This window comes from Furipterus horrens, unplaced genomic scaffold, assembly GCF_987537825.1.
Source record: "Furipterus horrens unplaced genomic scaffold, mFurHor1.1.pri manual_scaffold_11, whole genome shotgun sequence".
NCBI lineage: Eukaryota > Metazoa > Chordata > Mammalia > Chiroptera > Furipteridae > Furipterus > Furipterus horrens.
In genome coordinates this window covers 18,322,835-18,343,051 of record NW_028327181.1, presented here as the reverse complement: position 1 = coordinate 18,343,051, position 20,217 = coordinate 18,322,835, and the positions used below count along the sequence as shown (strand labels likewise).

The window sequence follows — 20,217 nt, the reverse complement described above, 5'->3', positions numbered from 1 at the left end:
GATGTCCTGTCATGTAATGTGTAAGAAGTGATCGCCATCCCACTGACATGGTGCGGCTTGGGCATTATCTCCAGTATGGATAAGCAAAGCCCTCTGTGCATTCAGAACGCAGTCTCTGTAATGTCAAGTTTGAGACATTAGAGATAAAATAGGTTCATGTTCTTTGAAGTAACAATATTGATAATTGAGCTAACATTTCATAAACATTTACTGTGTATCAGGCCCTGTTCCAAGCACTTTACATGTATTAACCTATTTAATCCTCATAACAATTCTTTGAAGTGGGCACTTGTATTATCAAAAGTTTACTTGTGAGAAGACTGAAGTGTAAAGGAAGTATGGCAATTGCATAGGCTCTCCCACCTAGTCAGCGACAGAGCAGCTCGGATCTCCCACAGTCCAGGCTTTTGACTTTGTTGAGATGACTTTACATTTTGTTGCATTTTGTTTTGCCCACCAAGCTGCTCCTGTCTGCCCTCCCAGTGGACCCTGGGTAATTGTCTGTTAGGTACCAATGCATCACCCAAGACCCGGTTTTCAAGGTAGCCAAGCAGAGGGTTGGAGGATCCTGGGGGCCATGTTTGACTTTTTCCCTGATTAGGAAGGGATTTACCTGTTTAAGATCATACAACTAGTGAGTGGCACAAGAGGAACTTAGCTTTCTTGATTCCCATTTCATTTTGTTCTCATTCGAAAGACAGGGGAGGGGTAGAGGGAGTGAGGGAGAGAGAGAGAAAGAGAAAGAGAAAATGAGAGAGAGAGACAGCGACATCAGTGTGAGAGAGAAACACCACTGATTGGTTGCCTCCTGTGTGTTCCCTGACTGGGAATTGAACCAGTGACCTTTGGTTATGGAACAGCACTCCAACCAACTGAGCCATCCCGGCCAGGGCACCATGTTTTATTTTTAATGATTGCATTTTATCTCTACTATTGATTTATTATTTATACCTCTTTTTAAAAATAAAATGTAGTTACTTCCTTAGAGTTAACAAAAAAAAGAAAAACACACAAAACATTCTTAAGTGATCACAGCCTACCTTCAAATGATACTAAACGACTTCATGTGCAGTGGAAGAACCTCCCATGTCTGTATTCTTGTTTCCATTCATTCTACCCACAAAATGTTGCTACTATTTTCTCTCTAGACAGTAGTCAATATGTTAGAGAAATTAAAAACATGAAAAAGAATATGTTTTATATTTATCACTACTTTTAACCATTTTTGAGGAACTTTATTTCTTTATATAGATCTATGTTTCTGTCTGGTTTCAATTTATAACATTTCTTCTAACTCAGATCTAATAGTAAGAAATCCTCTTTTTGTTTATCTGAAAAAAGTCTGTTCTTTATTTCTGAGCAAGATTTTCTCTGGATATAGAATTCTAGGTTGACTTTTTCTTTTAGCACTTCAATGGTATCTGACTTGCGCAGTTTCTGATGAGAAGTATGCTGTAATTCTTAACTTTGTTCCCCTATATGTGATGTATCTTTCTCTGCCTTCAAGGTTTTCTCTATGTCTTTGGTTTTCAGCAGTTTGAATACGATGCAGTGGTGTGACTTTTTTTTTTTTTTAATATGTGTGAAGAAGTCCTTGACCGTCTTGGTGGTCTTTGAGAGTCTTGGTAATTTGATGTCTTTCATTAGTTTTAGAGAATTCTCAGTCATTATATCATAAAATATTTCTTCGGTTTCTGTCTCATTTTCTCCTGGGATCGCAATTAGTATGTTAGATAATTTGGATGATCTGTTCTGATTTCCCTCCACTGTTTCTCTCAGCTTGGATTATTTCTACTGAACTGTCTTCAGATTTTTTATTATTTTTCTCTCATCTGTGTCAAATTTGCTGAGAAGCCTGACAAAGGCATTCTTTGACTCTTTTACTGTGTTTTTTTTCTTCATTTCTATCATCTTTATTTGACTCTTATTTATAGCTTCCATTTCATTCCTGAAATTCCCCGTCTGTTCATGTATATGTCTACCTTTTCAACTAGAGCTTTTTATCATATTTATGAATCATATTAATCTTAGTTATTTTAAATAGGTCATCTCTGAGTCTGATTATGTTGATTATTATATCTCTTGCCAGTGTTCTTTTCTTTTATGTGTGTGTGTCTCAGTTTTTTTACTGAATGCCAGATATCGTGTGTAGGATGGAGAGACTGAAATAAATAATATTTATGCCTAGAATGGGCTTTCCTCTTTTGTTTCTAGGCATGGGAGGAGCTGGGCAGTTGAGTTAGGCTAGTCAAGAAGTTGAGCTGGGGTTGGGTTTTATTGTTGCTATGGTTCCTTTCAGTGCACCACCAGCTTCTAATTCCTATGATGTTATTTTACGCTCAGAGTGGGGGCTTGTTTGCCAGAAGGTATTTTCAGGGTTCCATTTCCACCTTCTCTCTGTGTTCTTGCCTCTCTTCCTGCAGTAGGCTCTGTACGTGTTACTCATGCTCAGTAGCCTGGAGGAAGGGGCAGGGTTGGTTCTCTGTTGTCTTGGTCCAGCCTCAGACTTAGGCTCTGTCCCTGTGTCTTTGGAGTGGGTCTCTCTCAGTGACCTAGTTCCTCCCCCAGTGGTGGGAGATCTGACTGTTTGGGCCCTGGATTGTTTCCTGTCCCTCCCTCGGGCTAGCTTTTCTCTTTTCCCCTCTCTAGCTGCTACAGTAGGTCTTCACCTGCACCCTGGAGACAATAAGGTTTGCTACCCTTCCCCTGGTGGCTTAAGGCTTTGTTCCTTAAGGGAGAGAGGTCCAGCCAGGGCTCTATGCCTTCCTGTGGCAGTGGCCTCTCCTCTTCCCCAGGCCTGCACCCCAGTAAGGCTTTTTCCAATCTCCCTCCCTGCCCTCCCTCCCTCCCCTCCTCTGCAGGTCCGAGGAGAGGAGTCGACAAGTAGGGACCAGCCTCCCTTGTGTCTGCGATTCCCAGGAACCTATACTCTTGTGCTAGACCATACTTGGCCTTTAGCAACTGCTTAAAAGTTTTTGCTGAATTCTCTCCCACTTTAGTTATGTATGCCATTATATTTATATGGTAGAAATGCTATATGTTCAACAACATATGTTGGAAGCTTGAAATCAGCCCTGATGGGAGTATTTGCACCATAGAAATCGATAAATGCTGCAAATGAGGGCTTTCCCCCCACTGAAAGCTGGTGGTTAAACATTTACCAGAATATTATTGCTTGGAGAAACCCCCCCAAGGTTGGCCGTGGAGCTTGGTGCCTTTGGTGAGTGGCTCAGCAGCTCGGAGTGACTGTGTTTGGGCTGCCTCCTGTGCAGGGCAGTCTCCAGGCCTCCTGTGCAGGGAGACTCGCCTCCGGGGCTCCTCCGTGCCGGAGGTGGTGGGTTCATGCTGCTGCCCTCCCTCCCTCTCTGTCCCCTCAGAGCGCAGCCAGGACAGCTCGGCCGTGGCACTCTCGGACTCCAGCTCAACGCAGGACTTCTTTAATGAGCCCTGCGGTTCGCTGGAGGGTTCCCGGAAACCCTACGTTGAGAAGAGACTGCCTGCTCCCAGTTCCCAACCAGCAGCAACCAGTAAAGACCTTCCAGGGGCCGCAGAGGAAAGAGGTATGAAGGCCGAGCTCTGTGAACTAGAACTGCTTTGAGGTCCTGCGGCCGTCTGGGCGGCGCTGAAGGAAGCAGGCTGTGCAGCGGCCCAGGCCCGGCATGGCTTTCGTCCTCATGCCTCCGCCGGCTGCCCTGGGCCTCGGCTGGGCAGGTTACTCCCCTCTCTGGGCCTCCGTTGTCCTTCCCGTGGATGGGAGTGATCCTGCGGCCTCTCCAGGGCTGTGAGGATAAAACGACACAGCTCAGAAGGTGCCTGCACTGGGCCTGGCACGCAGTGTGCTCGCGGTGGCACTTGTCATTGTTGCTATGACCTCCACCAGGGCTCAGAGTGGGGAAGCCACGTCCATGACATGAGTGCCCCTATTTTTTTCTTAATAAATGGTTGTTGAAAAAGTCTTTGGATTCTAAATGTCACAAATGTGTTTTCTTTGTAGTCTGAATTATAGCAGGTATTTAGGAAAAAAATAAGATTTTTTTGTTTTTTTTTTTTTACTAATGTACAAGAGAGGCCTTTGTCTGTGGCCCATCAAGCAGCGAACTGCTGTGGTTGCTTTTCTGTCATCACGGGCCTCTTCACTGCTTGGGGAAGTGAGGGAGCCTGGGGTGTTTCTGAGCTCGAGAAGGCAGCTTTGGTCCGGCCCAGCCTATGCAGGGCTTTCCAGACGTAGGAGGGGCATGCTGCCTTTTCTCTCCTTCCAGTCAGAATCAGTGGGTTCAGCAGATGGTGTATGGGGCCGGCCCTGCCATCCCGGTGGGGTAGTCCTGGGTGTCCAGGCCCTGAGCTCATGCTTCACACACACACAGCAGCATCCGCCGCCGCCGCCGCTCTGGAGAAGGATGTTGGGCTGTGGGCTGAGGCACTCACTGGTGGGGCAGGTGCAGCCCTTTGTGTGCCTTTCTGGCTGTTCTATTCTGTGGTGGTGGCAGCCATGCCTGCCCTCTCTGGGCCGCAGCCATGTGCACCTGCACAGACCCCAGAGGGGGGACAGCCTTGTGCCACCATACAGAATCCAACTCTGACCCCTGTGCTCTACAGCCTCGGGGCCCCTCTGCTGTGTGCCAGCTAGGACATCCTGAGAGCTGCACCAGCCAGCTCACTGAGGTGTTTCCATCGCTGGTGGCAGAGCCTAAAACTGAGGTGACTTTCTTTTCCTTCTTAACTGTAGGAAAAACCGACGAGTCCTTGGAGAGCACAGAGGGCTTCCGAGCCACAGAGCAAGGCAGCCAAAAGCCTGTTGCTGAGCCCCCAACCTCTGCCTGCATCCCTGTCAAGTCCTCAGCATCTGCACTCACCCTGTGGGACGGAAGGAAGAGAGGCGACGCCCCTGGGGAGCCAGCAGCCTTCCCGCAGGGGCTGCCAGCCGGGGCCGAGGAGCAGCGCCAGTTCCTCACTGAGCAGTGCATCGCCGCTTTCCGCCTGTGCCTCAGCCGCTTCCCCCAGCACTACAAGAGCCTCTACCGGCTGGCCTTCCTGTATACCTACAGCAAGACCCACCACGTGAGTGGGTGCCGGGAGTGGGTGCCGGGCCGAGCAGGTCAGGAGAGGGGTTGAACATTCCTAGGGTTCACAGACATCTTCGAGGGTTGGTGGGCAGAACAAAGACAGATTGGAGCTGTGAAAGGTCTTGGATGGCATTGCTGGGAAGGATGGGAGAGGTGATGGCAGGAGACAGGGTCAGTCCAAGAATGGTCAGCTTTCCGGGTGAGAGGGGGCGAGGGCTGCAGGTTGCGGTGAGGGATTGAAGGAGGAGTGGGCCCGGAGGCCGCTCCCATGGTGGGACCACAAGCTGTGGGTGAAGGATGAGGGCCAGTAGGCTCACCTCCTCTGATCTCTGCGGCTCTGTGTAGCGACTTGCACCCTGCTCTCAGGTTCCTTCACCCTGGCCATTCTCGTCATCCTCGGCTTGGCCCACCACGCCATGTCCCAGGGCCCTGTCCCCTCTGGTTGCATCTTACAGAGGCCTTCTTGCCACCTCCCTGCCCCTGGGCTCGCCTCTCTGGTGCAACTGCCAGAGCTGTCCTCACAGCCTCAGCTGCGTGGGGGTTGGGTGCTGACAGCCTCCTCTAGCCCCTTTTGGAAAGCAGATGATGTAGCAATTCATAACAGCTGTGCCCCAGGCTTAAGCGCTCCTAGGGGTTTCCTAGCCAGACCTTTAAGCTGGCATTTAGCATTTGTGGAGGGATTGTGGCATGCCATGCATTCTTCCACACTCCTTGCTTACCCAGGAGGCACTGTGGAGACAGTACCCTGGTTGTGGTCTCTGTCCCCTATTAAGCCACATTCAGGGGGGCAGACAAATGGAAAACATGCAGTTGAGCAAATAAAACAAGTACATTGTGATAAATACTACAGAGAAGATAATGGGGTGGCATACAGGGTGGGGTGCCCTGTGGCTCTTTGAAGGCCCCTGTTATGTTGAGACCTTTAGGGTGGCCATGGGCAGAGTGGGGGGTAGCAGTGGGCTGCAGGAGAGGGCAAGCAGTCTGGACATGTGGCAGGCCTGGATGAGCACCCAGGTTGAGGGGGCGGGGGGCATTGAGGGCCAGGGTGGCAGGAGCCAATAGGGGCGGCTATGGTCTTTGCTTTGTCTGGCTGCCTCCTCAGCAAGGGCCAGGCTCAAAACCTCCTCCTCCCAGAGGCCCCTGCCAGCCCCTGTCACCACCTATTCTGTGGGATGCTTGAAGAACTTCAGGGAGGGCAGTTGGCCAGAGAGACAGGCACTAAGCTTGGCACTGGGTATGTGATAGGAAGTTGTTATTTGGCAGAATTCTTTTTGGGGACTGGGCACAGGTAAGTGCCCTGTTGCAGTAGTGACTGTAGTGACTGCCCATCACACTCACGTGGCCTGGTTGGTTTTCTTAGAGCAGAGCCGGTGGAACTGGTGTTGTCGGGCCTGGGGCTGGGGGTGTGATCTCTGGGGCTCCGTCCCTGCTGCTGGGTGTCTGCCTTTCCCAGCTGCTACTGCCCATCACTGCTGCTGGTGCCACGCTTGAGCCTGGACTGTTCATTGCCCGCCCTGCACTTCACAGTGGAACTTACCTCTGGTATCCCAGCTTCCTGGACCTAGGCAGATCTGGGTTTTAATAAAACCCCCTCAGTAGCGGTCTGCGGGTCCCCCTGGCCGATGCTTCCTTCTTATCCCCAACATGCACCAGCATTGCTTTGGGAACTTTCTCCCTTCAGTGCAGGAGCTCTCACTAGTCTTGGGTGGAAGGTATGCTGGCAACTGTCATCCAGGCCTTTCCTGCCTTGGGTGTCCCCCTCATCAGATGCTACCCTAGGCAGCCATGTGACTCCTGTCAGGTATGGTCACTCTGAGTAGGACAGAGTGTGGCAGGTTGCCTTCTCCAGAAGCTGAGATGGAATTTGGGGTGTAGGATACCTATTAGGGATGAGCCCTTGTGGAAGGGAGGAGGAAGAGGCAGGGTTGGGTAGAGGGAGAGTTGAACTATGATATGAGCCCCATGGAGTCCCTAGTGGTCAGCCTTCCTCCCACTCCCCCTCATTAAATGGCTTTCATCTGAGCAGGAAGGAGCCTTTGCAGGCAAAAAGGGCTCCCCATAGTCCCAGACACTGGCTCCTGTTATTACAACCTGTCCCCTCACTGGGTGAGTTTTTTAAAAGTGTAGAACAGTATTTATGTCAAAAGTAAAGAAAAACAGGAGTGGGGACATTCACAGTTCTGCCACCCTGAACGAAAGCATTTGTGTGTTTCTCCCCAGCTCTGTGTATACACACTGTGGACTGTTACTTCTGAGGCTCCAGGTACTTGAGGTACAGGAGGTGGGGATCATGACCTTTCTACTTTATATCTGGGCATCTGGCTCAGGGTCAGTCACACAGGCATCAGTGACAGTCGGGCATCAGTCCAGCAGCCTCACCCAGGCCCAGTCATTTCACTGGCCTCTGTACACATTAGAGCACCTATGCCCACAGTGTGCCATTTTGTTCTTTCCGTGAGTGTCTGCCAGGTCATTTTGGTCACCCTGTGATGGTCCCTGCTGACACAGCCATCCCTGAGAGTGGGGACAGAGGCTGGCCTGGCTGTCTGCCTCATGGATGTCAGTGTTCATGACAACCCCCACAGATGTCATGTTCTGTTTCAGTTAGCTGAGTTCCCAGGCTGGGATCCTCGGTTTTCTGAATGGAATGCTGGCCTTGATTCTGAAATCATGCAGCAACTCTGCATGGGTGCCAGTGTGCTAGGTGCTCTGGAGGCCACCACATACCTTTGGTCCTGATGGTACCCCTGACGGCTCCTTGGTTTGCTTCATTCCGACCTTTGCTGAGTAGTCTTTGCCACCTCAACTTGAAGGGCAGGTTACTGGCTCCACTGAGAGCCTGAGTTAAGGCTGACCCTGCCTGGGGAAAGCTTCCATCCTGGGGGCTAGGCCCTGGTCTCAGCGTGGCCACAGATCTGGGGACACTACTAGGTTCTCAACGACTAATGCAGAGCCATTAACTGACAGGCAGCCACAGCTTTCCAAACACAGCTGTTTGGTAACAAACACTTCCTGCTGTGTGTATTTAATAGCCTCACATTGCTTCATGAAGTCCTGTCTGTGGGCTTGGCAGTGGCACTTTCCTTTTGCTGTCTTGTGGCTTGCTGGCTGCCAGAGCATCCATCTCTACATCTTCGGAGAGGCCCCAGGGGCTGTGCGGGGTCTTTCGTAAGTGCCCCCAGGTGAGGATCTGCTCAGTTCAGAGCTCCTCAAGCCTCTGCAAAGGAACTGCCTTCAGGGTGTAAAGCACTATGGACTTGCTTAGCTGCTGGCAGCAACATTTTGTGGGAGGGGAGAGAATGTGGGCTTTGAAGCCTGTCTCACCTGGGTTCGGATGCTGGCTCTGTGTGGGAACTCGTAGATCTCAGGGCACTTGTCTCATGATGCTCCCACAGAATTATTGTGACAACGAGGTAAGGGATGCGGTGCCGGGCAGTACCGAGCACACTATGCACCGGCCCTCAGCCTGCAGTCCTCCTCTTCCCTTCAGCTGGGCCTCTTACCAGGATGCCAGGACCCATTCCTCTGTGTCAGCATCTCCTGTGTCTTATAGCACCTTCACTGGGCCTTCTGAGGGCTGGGTCTGCCCCTCATGGACCCTTGTGTGCCTGCCTAAATCTGCCCTCCTGCCCAAGGTTGGGTTTGCCGCACACAGGCTGGCCGCAGTGCCCCATGGCAGGCCTCCTGCTGGCCTCCACCGATGGCCAGGGACGTCTGAGGTGTGTGTCCTAATGCTCTCCACACCTGAGACAGAGAAGATCAGTTATGCTGATGGCCATCGGGCCCTAAGTCTAGTTATTTCATCACTTAAAATCTCTGAGATCATAGTCTTCCCCAGGGTTTTGAGCCCTGGACTCAGTATATACTCATAACAACCTGGCTCTTTGAGCCTACAGGCAGCCCAGGAGAAAGATCACATGGATTGGGATACTTTTCATCATGAGGGTTCTGGCCTTCACTGATGGGACCCATGGGTGCCCCTGTCCTGACTCCCCCCACCCACTGCTTATAAATGTTGAGGAACTGAGCCCCCACCTCCTGCTTTGAGGGATTTAGGATAGAGTAGTTTATAAGATGGTCCCTGGTGCCAGACTTGAAAAAGAACAAACTTGGAGAATTCACACTTCCCAATTTCAAAACTTAATGTAAATTTATAGTAATCAAAATAGTGTGGAATATTATTTAGCCTTAAAAAGAAAGGAAATTGTAACACATGCTACAGCATGAATGAAGCTTGAGGACATCATACTAACCAAAATAAAACCAGTCACCAAAAGACAAATACTATATGATTCCATTTATATGAGGCACCTAAAATAGTCTGATTCAGAGAGACTGTAGAATGGCCCTGGAATCTCCCGGGTGGTGCAGGCCAAAGTCTGCCCCCACCTGTGTTTTGCCCGGGGCACCCTGCCTGAGCTCTAAAGCAGTCTGAGATGGCTGCTACTTGTGCTGGGCGTGGAGATTTCCAGAGGAAGCCAACCTGTGAATGCAGGGTGGCTGCTGCTAGTGCCAGGCCTGGAGCTCACTGAGGCCAGCTGTTGCTTGTTTGATAGGATTTAGAAAGTTGTGAAGCAGGAGCCAAGACCAGCCATTCATATGGAAAAGCAGCTCGGGTGGGCCTGTAGTTGGGTGGGGCAGAGTTTCTGGGGAGCTCCAGGGCAGGTCAAACAGTGTTAGTCAGGTTGATGGAGTCTCAAATATGGCACCAGCTTGCTGGCTCTGTTGGGGTAGGGTTTAGAAAAGAGACAATATTGTGTAGTGTCAGACTTCCATTCAACTCGATTTCTGACAGTTTTGAGTGGTGGTGGTTCTGTATTTTAGTTGTAGTTTTGATGTGGTTGTGCAGAGAGGTGAGCCATGTCTGCCTACATCACCATCTTGACCAGAAGTCCTTGGCTATGCATGTCAAAGTCTGCCACATGGTTTGAAGGTTTTGTGCCTTTGGGAGCCAGAAGAGGTGAGACAAATGGCCCCCATAAGGGCCACTGCGTTCCTGGTTCTCTCTCCGCAGAGAGATGTAGATTCTAGCAGTGTGAATTGCATCCACTGCAAATATATTGTTTAGGTTTGGAAATAAGAGTGTAACTCCACCACCTTATTGTTCCACAAGCCACGACATGGCAGAACTGCTTGTGCTTCAGTGTGTCCCTCCAGCATGGTTCCTGTGCATTTCTGTGGGTTCGTTCGTCCGTCCATTCTGCAGCTGACTACGTAGCAGTAGTCGAATGTGAGGCCGTTTGCGGTGCTGGGGACACAGTGGTGTGCACAGCAAAGCCCCCACCCTTAAGTGCACACACTTGGTGTGCAGAGTGAAAACCTGATGGCAGTGTACTCTTGCCTCCGTGGAGAACTGGAGAACAGTAAAGGGTGCTTTAAGAAGATAGACCTCATGCCCCAGTGTCCCCTGGCACATGAGTTCTCAAGCAGCCTCTTCTCCCTATAGCGCCCTTGAGTAAAGGAGCCTCAGGAGCCTCAGGACGGCAGCTGTGCCCTCAGCACCTCCACCCCCAGTGCCCTGGGCCTGCCCGCTCCTCCACATACCATGGCCAAAGACCATCGCCTTGGACTTCCGGCCAAGATGGAGGCCTAGACAGACATGCTGCGTCTCCCTCCACACCTAAGAAGGAATACAACTACCTCAAAACTAGAGACAACCAGAAGTTCCAGAAAATCAAACTGCATGGAAGTCCAGCAAACAAAGATATAAAGAAGAAATACTCATTCAGACAGGTAGGAGGGGCAGAGCCGGGCAGAGAGGACTCTGTGTGGTGGTGGCAGCAGCGGCAACAGCAGCAGGCTGGCGGAAAGTGCAGTCACACATTTTAAAAAGTCAGGAGGGACACCTGGGGAGCGTTCCCAGCCCCTCACCGGACCTCGAAGCTCACGGTCCCAGCACTGGAGAAAATCAAGCCTCATTGCTTTTGACCATGCAAGACCAGTGGGGGTTGGAGCAGAGGCAGAAACTACCAGTCTCAGTAGAGTCCGCTTGTTTAAAGGGCCCCCACGGTCCTGGAACATCTGCAGACCCACCCATTCTGGGAACAATGGCCAGGGCAGCAGCTAGAGGGGCGCCAGTCTGATGTGGAAGTGGGAGAGGTGCCTGGAAAAGGGGCGAGTGCTGGGCAGGCGGCATTGTTCCTTCTCAGACCCCTCCCCTGCATACAGCGCCACAACCTGGTGAAACAGGTCGCCTGTTACTGACGAATCCCTAAGGCTCCATCCCTTACAACATAGTAGGAGCGACAGCTTTCACTGGGACATGGAAGCAGACAAACACAGGAGACTTCTGGCCAAAATGGAGGCCTAGACTGACACGCTCCATTTCCCTCCACAACTAAGAAGGAATACAACTACTGCAAAACCAGAAATAACCAGAAGTTCCAGAAAATAAATGGAAGTCCAGTGTATAAAGTTATAAATAAGTGGTGCTCGTCTGGACAGGTAGGAGGGGCGAAGCCGGGGAGAAGACTTCAGACTGTTCTGTCTGCGGCAGCAGCAGCGATGGAGGCAGGACAGCGGTAAGTACAGACACCCGTATTTAGGGGGAGGTGAGAAGCGCCTGGGGAGCACCCCTGGCTGCAGACCAGACCCGTCAGCTTGCGATTCCAAAGCCAGGGAAGGCAGACCTCTATTGCCTTGGACTGTGGGGCCCGGAGGGTGTGGGGATGGAGGAGGAGGAGGCGCCCGGTCTCTCAGTGGAGAGTGAATGGCAGGAATCCATCTTGGACCCCCACCCCCACAGAAAACGCCACAGTGTGGTGATAAGGGTCGCCTGGTAGTGACGAGTGCATGGGGCTCTGCCCCCTATAGCTTAGGAGGTGTGACAGCTCTGCCCAGGAAGCAAAGGTAGACACAAAACAGTCAGGATGGCACAGATCATGATAGAGATCCCGGTGACACAACTGACCAGACAGCAAATATCTAATCTAACGAAGCAGCAGATAGGAAATCTTTCTGAGGCTCAGTTCAGAGCTTTGGCTATACTAATGCTTACAGACCTAACAGCAGATCTTAAACAAGATGGGGAAGGAATGAAGGCTAGTTCTGCTGAAATGAACAAAAACACATACGAAACTAGTGGTGAGGGAGAGAAAACCAGGGATCAAATCAACAAATCGGAATATAGGGAAGGAACAAACAGTCAACCAGTGCAGAAAGAGGAAATGAGAAGTGAGGAAAATGAGGAGAGGCTCAGAAACTTATCGGACAGCTATAAGCGGGCCAACATCCAAGTCATTGGGCTACCAGAAGGTGAAGAAGAAGAACTAGAAATTGAAAAATTATGTGAAAAGATAATGAAGCAGAACTTCCCTAACTTGGGGAAGGAAATAGACTTACAGGTCCAGGAAGCACAGAGAGTTCCTCAAAAACTGGACCCAGGGAGAAGCACACCAAGACACACTATAATCAAAATGTCAAAAATTAAGGATAAAGAGAGAATCTTAAAAGTAGCAAGAGAGAAGACTAGAATTATATACAAAGGGGTCCCAATAAGACTATCAGCTGATTTCTCAAAAGAAACTGCAGGCAAGAAGGGACTGGCAAGAAATATTCAAAGTAATGAAAAGCAAAAACCTACAACCATGATTACTCTCCATCGAAGCTGTCGTTCAGAATAGAAGGGCAGAGAAAGTGCTTCCAGGACAAAGTAAAGCTGAAGGAGTTCATCAGATCCAAACCACTGTTATATGAAATGTTAAAGAAACTTGTTTAGGAGAAAGAGGATCAAAACTATGAACATTAAAACGAAAACTGTATCACAACAACCAACAACAGAAGCTAGGGAACCGAAACAAAGGCAAACTAAGTAGGCAACAAGAGTGGGAAATGAATTACAGGTATGGGGAACATTTTGGGGGGAGGTCAGTGGGGAGGGGGAAGGAGGGAAAGGGAGGGAGATGGTACAGGAATTAAGAAGCATAGTAGGAGGGAGTGGAGTAGACAGGAAGATGTTGAGAACTATATGCACAACCAATGGGCATGGACTAAGTGGGGGGGGGGCAACTGGAGGGAGGGGGGTCACTGGGTGGAGGGGAACAAAGGGAAAAGAAATTGGGACAACTGTAATAGCATAAACAATAAAGCATATTTAAAAAAAAAAAAAAAGACCATCCTCTTGGCCTGTCGGGCTGATCGTTTTCTGCAAGCTCAGAATCTGTCCGTCTCCCTTTCGTTCTTCCCCCAAATATCCGTCTCATCCTTCTCTGGATCTAATACTGGTCTGGTCCCTCAGGAGCCATCAGTAAGGAAGTAAGACCGCGTGCCTGCCCTCATGGGGCTGACAGACAAGTGGGAACAGAGAAGCTGTTGGTGAGTTAGTGGAAGAGGCTGTTTAAGATGGCCATGGGGGTGGGGTGAGATGGTGCCAAGCTGAGGGACATGGGATCAAGGTGCAGGCAGAGGCAAGTGTAAGCACAGGAAAGATGGGAGGGGACAAGCCGGCATGTGGACTGAAGTGCGGAACTGGCCCGCACCTTGAGAAAGGTGAGACCTTCAGGCAGAGGGGTACCTCTCATCAGGACGCCTCTGCCCTCTCTCTGCTCCTCTTCAGAGCATTGAGTGTGTTCTTTCAGAGTAGATCTGTGCACAAGCCTTGGGGGACTTATGTATCCCAGGAAGATGGGTGCCGTTCTGTGGCATGCGTGTTCCTCCCATTCCCAGAGGTGTTGCTGAGCCAGAGGCTCTGGGCCAGTGGTATAGGTGACGGCCTGAGAGGGTGCTGCTGTGAGAGTTACTTCTGGTGTCTGGCTCTGTGTCAAGCACACAACACGTGACCGGGCAGATTTGTACAGTGACTCGCCTATCCGTGGGGAAGTAGAGGAAGAGCCCAGGTCTCCGAGTCCCTCTGGCTTGGACCCGAAGGCAAGCCTGGTTCTATCACTTCCTGGCTCTAGAGCCATGGGCTAGCTCTTGAACCTGTCTGAGCCTCAGTTTCCTCGTCGCTAATAGGTCAGTTACATGGGATGACGAGTTATAGCTCTGTGCTCAGCCCAGGTGGCATCAAGTCTCAACCTCGTCACTACGCAAAGCAGTGGGCCAGCCTCTGTGGTATGGTTGCAGTGTATGTACAGGTTAGCTCCCCATGCCCCCTCCTCACCTCCCTGGCCCGGTCCTCGTCAGCTCCCATCTGGGGCCTCAGACGTGAAAGTCCAGATGGACACTTTGTGCCTTAGCTATCGACCGGCATTTTCTCTGATGGACCTGGGAGACGTCTGGGAGCCACGCTCCCCGCTAGTGTGCAGCAGCCAAGTCCGCAGGAGGCTAATTGCCAGTCCTTGGGTTTGGCAGGCCAGTGCTTCTTGAACTCTCAAGTGCCTGCCTTTCAGGTCTCTGAGAGCCCTGGGACCACTCCCACTGCCTCCTCCCTCCCTGGTCCTCCACGCTCTGCCTGACTGTCGGCAGGAGTGCAGTCTTAGTGCTAATGTCCTTGGAGAAGCTGCAGATTGGTAGCAGAAACAGAAGCCACAGAAGGATGTACCTTCCTGTCCTGGGGGCCTGGACCAAGGTCCCCCCCGCCCAGCCCCGACTTCCCCTGGCTTCAGTACTGTGCTGTTCCCAGCCAGAAGGAAGTCTTCATTGGGTTTTATTTTCTTGGTATCCTTAAGAAAATGGTGGCCACTGTGGAGATGCTTCTTTAAGCCTTATTCCCCCATCAAGCCCCCAAAACTGCTACTACTTAAAAGGGGTTACCTGGATACTTCCTGCAAGTCCCCAAGGAGCTCCAGAAGAGGTTTTGGGGTCATAGCTCTGGGGTGACTTCTCTCGGGTCTCCTGTGTAGTGCTGGCCAGGCCTATGCACTGGGTCTCCCAGAGGCACTTTCCTGGAGGAGCAGTTGGCCTAGGACCTGAGAAAGGTGGGGAGAGCAAGCACAGGCTCAGGCCCACGGGTGTTCCCAGGGCCCAAGTCCTGCCCTGCCTCCTGCCTCCCTCCTGGCCTTGTGGTCGGCCACAGCTGGTCTCTGCCTCCCCAGCTGGGCCCTGGCCGTCCTGCGTGTCTGGGATTTTGCCTCAGTGGGTCCTTCAGTCCCAGGACAGGCTTGTACAAACCATAGCTCAGGTGTCATCTCCTTCGGAAGCCTCCCCGACCTACTCAGGCCGGACGTGATGTGGGTCTCCTTTGTATGGTTGGGTGGGCTCACCTATTGTATTCAGAGTGCAGTTAGTGGTCTCCTGTCCTATGCCCTGTTCTGTGAGGGTGCATCTGTGGCTGATGAGACCGACAGTCAACACCTGCCTAAGCCAGGCCTCTCAGATCTCCCTTGGGAGAGACCTTGTACCAAGTGGCCGTGAGGCTGAGGGGTCATGGCCAAGCCCCAGTGTAGGTCATGAGCCTCCTGGGCTCCCTGAGTTGCCTGAGGACCTAGCTCGAGCTAATCTTGAGTTGGATTTTATTCTTTATAATGAAGCATGCCTAACCCACCCTGTTTCCTCACTCTGCACTGTTTCTCCAAGGCCTGCTATGAGGCCCGGGTGCAACCCTGGGGCCAGGGCTTGTCACCAACCTTAGGAGGCTTCTTAATGGACTGGTCTGGGAGGTGCGTTCTCCGAGCCAGACTGTGGGGCTCTGCTAGAGGCACTGGAATGTCAGCTGCAAGTTGATCCTCCTGGTGTGTTGGATCTCAAACGTTAACCGCTGGGACTGGGTAGTTCACTCTAATTTCTGAGTGTGGAGCAAAGTGACCTTGTTTTCCTGTTTACTTCTGCCTCCGGGGGAGAGGGGGACAGAGAAGGGGTGCCTTGGTAGGCAGGAAGCCCCATCACTCACTGTGAATGGCTGCAGCATCGTTCCTGAGGCCCTGGAAAGGACTATGAGTCCTGGAGGGAAAAATGTCTCAGTCAACTGCAGCTGCTGCTTCCTGGCAGCCGCTGAACCTCACTGAGCAGGGGGCCCCACATGGCCCTTGATGTGACTCCTGATTAGGGGCTCCCCTCTGGGGACAGGCTCTAAGCAAGAGAGCAAGCTACCCGAGTGCCAGGTGGAAGGGTCAGCTGAGCAGAGGGCAGTGGGTGGCACATGCCCTCTTGTCTACTTGGGGCTGTCCCTGCCCCCCTGGTGCATTAGGATGTCCATGTCCCTCTGGATTCAGCCCCACATGAGCCTGCTTAGACCAGGCAGGCCAGGCTACAGCACTGCTGGGCAAGGGCAGCCTTGCCTTTATGGGGCCTCGGCCATCAGCCACTCTCAGAGCCAGGCTGTGTCCCTATAGAAATCAGCCTTGGAGTCGATGCTAGGCTTAATCATCCAGGCTTCCCCTAGGACAGTGACTTCGAACCTTTTTCATCTCATGGCACACATAAACTAATTACTAAAATTCTACAGCACACCAAAATAATACTTTTTGCTGATTTGACACACAAAACAGGTATAATTTTGATTCATTCACAGCAGACAGCTGTTGTTGTGTTGGCTGTTGTCATTTATTTTTATTTGACCATCTAAGGGAAAAAGAGGGCAGTGACCCTCACTAAATAGTTGGGTATTGCATGTTTTAAAATTCTTGTGGCCTACCAGGTGAAAATTCCCACCCTAGGAGGTGATGCTGTCCCTCAAGCTTCCATAGAAGAGCCAGCTTTGTCTTCTGTGAGTGTGTCATCCAGGAGATGTGTGCTTGACACCTCATCTGTCCCCTTTCCAGAGAGACCCTCATTTCTGTGTGCCCCATCCCTACTCAGCTGCAGGGTTCTGTCCTGTGGAGCAGCCCTCAGCCCCATGGCAGCCTCTGGGGCTTGTCCCTCCGTGCAGAGGTGGGAGCAGAGACGCAGAAGCACACCAGTGGGGGCCCCAGCCAGCAAGCCAGGGAGCTAGGTTTGCACTTTTGCCTGAAGTTGTGACAAAAGCAACTATTTCATAAGTTCCACCTGACTAGTAGTGAACAGCGTGGGAGCAGGTGGGACAGGCTCACAGGCTGAGAAGTGAGAGGGTGCTTACCGTAGTTGGGACATGAGATGATGAAGGCCTGGTCCCAGGGGTGCAAAGGCAAGGAAGGGACCTGGCTGGGGGATGGGAGGGTGGAGGGAGGACTGATTGGCTGGGGATGAGGGAGGAGGACTGTGGACAAACCAAGTGGCTGGCATTGTTAGCCCTGGCTTCCAGTCCTAGCTGTCCCTGCAGGCCTGTCCCTGTAGAACAGCATAGTCCTGAGGTGGAGTGAAATGGTGCCTGCAGGGTGCCTAGCACTGGTTCTGGCCATGGAGTCACAGTGGTAAAGACATTAGAGGGGAAGGTGGTTGGCCAGGCTGGTGGGGAAGGGCTGCCCTCTGAGGCAGCGAGAAAGTCCCAGGGAAGGCCAAGGCAGCCAGACCCTTGGCCAGCCTCACTCTGCCCTCCAGTACCACCTAGGCCAGGAGACTCTTGTTCTCACCCTGCCGGGTTCCAGCAAGAGGCACCATTGCTCAGGGAGCACTGGCCTGAGCTCTTGGACAGAACCCCCTTCCCTGCAAGCATGCAGGCCCCTGGCATCCCATAGAGCCCCAGCGAGCCTGAGCCTGAACCTAAGGCAGCTGTGCTGCTGGCCATGATAAGGAGCAATGCTAACAAGTCAGCACTGACCATTTGGGCTAGTGGGGGTCTCCCTACAGAAGGTGGGGCTCTAGGTCCATGCAGCAACTTGACAAGGTTGGCCAGGTTGAGGGGTCCCTATCGGTGCCCTCTTTGGGCAGTTTGAGGCCATCCTGATTCAGCTGTGCTAGGCAAGAAATCAGTTCCAGAAAACCGCCCCACAGCCAGATGATCAAAGCCAGCAGCCAGAGCTGCCTGGAGCTGCAGGATCAATGTCAGCAGGAGCTGCCACTCGTCACCGCTTTGCCAATGCAGCCAGGAAGGAGAGGACTGCCTCCCTTCCCCGTGGGTGCCGTGAGCTGCCCACACACTCACTTCCAACCTACTTCTTGTTTCCCCAGAACCTCCAGTGGGCCCGCGACGTGTTGCTAGGCAGCAGTATCCCGTGGCAACAACTGCAGCACATGCCGGCACAGGGGCTCTTCTGCGAGAGGAACAAGACCAATTTCTTCAACGTGAGTACTTTGCCTTGTTGATTTCCAAGGCTGCTTGTCACTGCTTTTCACCAAAGGTGTGAGAATGAACCCCTGGGTGGGCGTTCCCAGGACCATGGGTTTGCGGCATCCTCAGAGGGCAGGCAGGGTGATGCAGTTGAGAGTGCGCCAGACTCGGGAGTGGGTCAGTGCTTGCTGAGGGACTTCTGGCATGTCACTGCCCCCTGTGGGCACCGGTTTGCCCATCTTTGGGGAGAAGCATGGACAAGCTTGGTGCGTTCTCTGGAGCCCCCAGTATTCTGGGGCCATGGCAAGTAGTGGTGAGAGGGGCTTCATGCCAATGGCCCTGCTTCCTTTAGAGCAGCTTCATGTGCCCCTGTGTGGTCTGGGGCAGCTGGAAATTCTGATTGAAACTGGGTCTGCTGCTTAAAACCAAGTTTGGCCAGCTGCTGGGCTCTTGGTGCCCTTCCAACCCTCACATTCCATACAGCGTGGAGACCCACCTCTCAGGCAGGACATGGCCCAGCACCAAGGCCTATCTGCCTCCTATCCCCGAGGACCCTAGGGCCTGCATCTACTCCTTCCTCATTCACTGTCTTGCACAGAGACAGGTGTTCCTTCATTCTGCTCCACTTCCAAGTCCTCGCCACCTTCCACCATCTCTCTTTGGCAAGTTACACAGATCCTCTGAGCTTTGGTTTCTTCTCTATTTTCCCCAATTCCTTGTTTCATGTAGAGAAGGAGGACAGGTCTCAGGTCTAGAGGTTTGTGACAAGAGGCTGGTTCTGGAAGCATATGGGCAGGGTGAGGTCCCCACTGAGAGCTGGCTGGGTGGTGTGGTGTCTGGGTCCATGGCTCTTCTCTCTCAGGCTGTGAGCTGCTGGGGGCCAGGTGGGGGCTCTGGAGCTGGGCACTGCATCTGTCAGTCCTCTCTCTTTGGATATTTTATAGACAAGTGGTAGATGTAATCTCTATGGAACCTAGGGGTTTGCAGTGAAAGAGAGGCTTCCTCGTCCCAGATGCCCAGGCCCCAGCCAATGCCCCATTGCAGCCTCTGTTCCTGGTCCTGAATGTGTTCTTCCAGAGGGCAGCTCCCATTTATAAACCAGTGCACAGAGGTATACACAAGGACAAAGTACACATGCTTCTGCTCTTGTTATTCTTTTTGCTTTTCTCACTTACGAGTATATGTTGGAAAGTGTTTTAGAACTCACTTGTTCTTTTTAGTAGCTGTGTAGTACTCCCAACATATGGATGTCCCACAATTTATCTACCCATCCTCTATTGACGGGAATTTATATTGTTTCCAGTCTTTTGTTATTACAAACAATGCTTCATATATTCATCTTTGCATATATATGGCAGTCCATTTATAGGATAAATTGCTAGAAACTGTTCCTGGGTCAAAGGGTTGTGGTACCCTTAAAGGTTTAGTTGATGCTAAAGGTCCAACCCACCCTCCCAACCTTCAGTAATACTCTCTGCTTTTGAACTCATATTTGTCTCATATTTGCTCTTCAGTAGGTGAAAAATGCTATTGTGTTTAAATGGGATTAACTGTGGCATCATGTTAGCAGTTTTAACTTCTTCTGTGCAGTTTCTACTCATGGTCATTTTCCTATTGGATTATTGATCCTTTTCTTAAGAGAACTCTTTATATATTAATGAAATGGGCCCTTTGTCAATGTTGCTAAACCAAAGTTAGAGCAGGGAAAGTAGCTTAATTTTCCTGATCTTCTGGGTTACTCTCCTTATTAAATGGGCTCCCATTACCTGCCTTGAAGAGTATTTGTAGGGATCAAGTTAGGTAATGGGGTAATGTCTCTAACTTGGGAGCTGGCACATGGTAGGTATTCAAGAAAACAGTTTTATCTCCCTCTCCCCTCCCCCACTGTTGGTGCTTTGCCCTTAAAGACTGTGCAGTGAGCCTCAGCTGGTGTGTCTCACTTGGTTGGGTGTCATCTCGCAAACCCAAAGGGGGCACGGTTTGCATGTTTGCGGTCCCCACTCCGGGTGTGTACAGAAGGCACCCAATCGATAGTTTAACATCAATGTTTCTCTCCTTCTCTTTCTCCCTCCCTTCTCTCTCTAAAATAAAAAATAAAAATTTAAAATTAAATTAAAAAAAGACTGTGTAGTCATGTTGGAAGGAGACCCA

The 20,217-nt window shown here is 51.3% G+C and overlaps 1 protein-coding gene across 1 annotated transcript in view; it reads left to right on the top strand.

Moving 5' to 3' along the window:
* CABIN1 (calcineurin binding protein 1) overlaps positions 1 to 20,217 on the top strand; it is a 128,795-nt gene that overhangs the window by 66,569 nt on the left and 42,009 nt on the right. Inside the window, 3 exon segments of the mRNA XM_090292689.1 lie at positions 3,378 to 3,560; positions 4,727 to 5,058; positions 17,967 to 18,080. Coding sequence (XP_090148815.1) covers positions 3,378 to 3,560; positions 4,727 to 5,058; positions 17,967 to 18,080 — 629 coding nt within the window.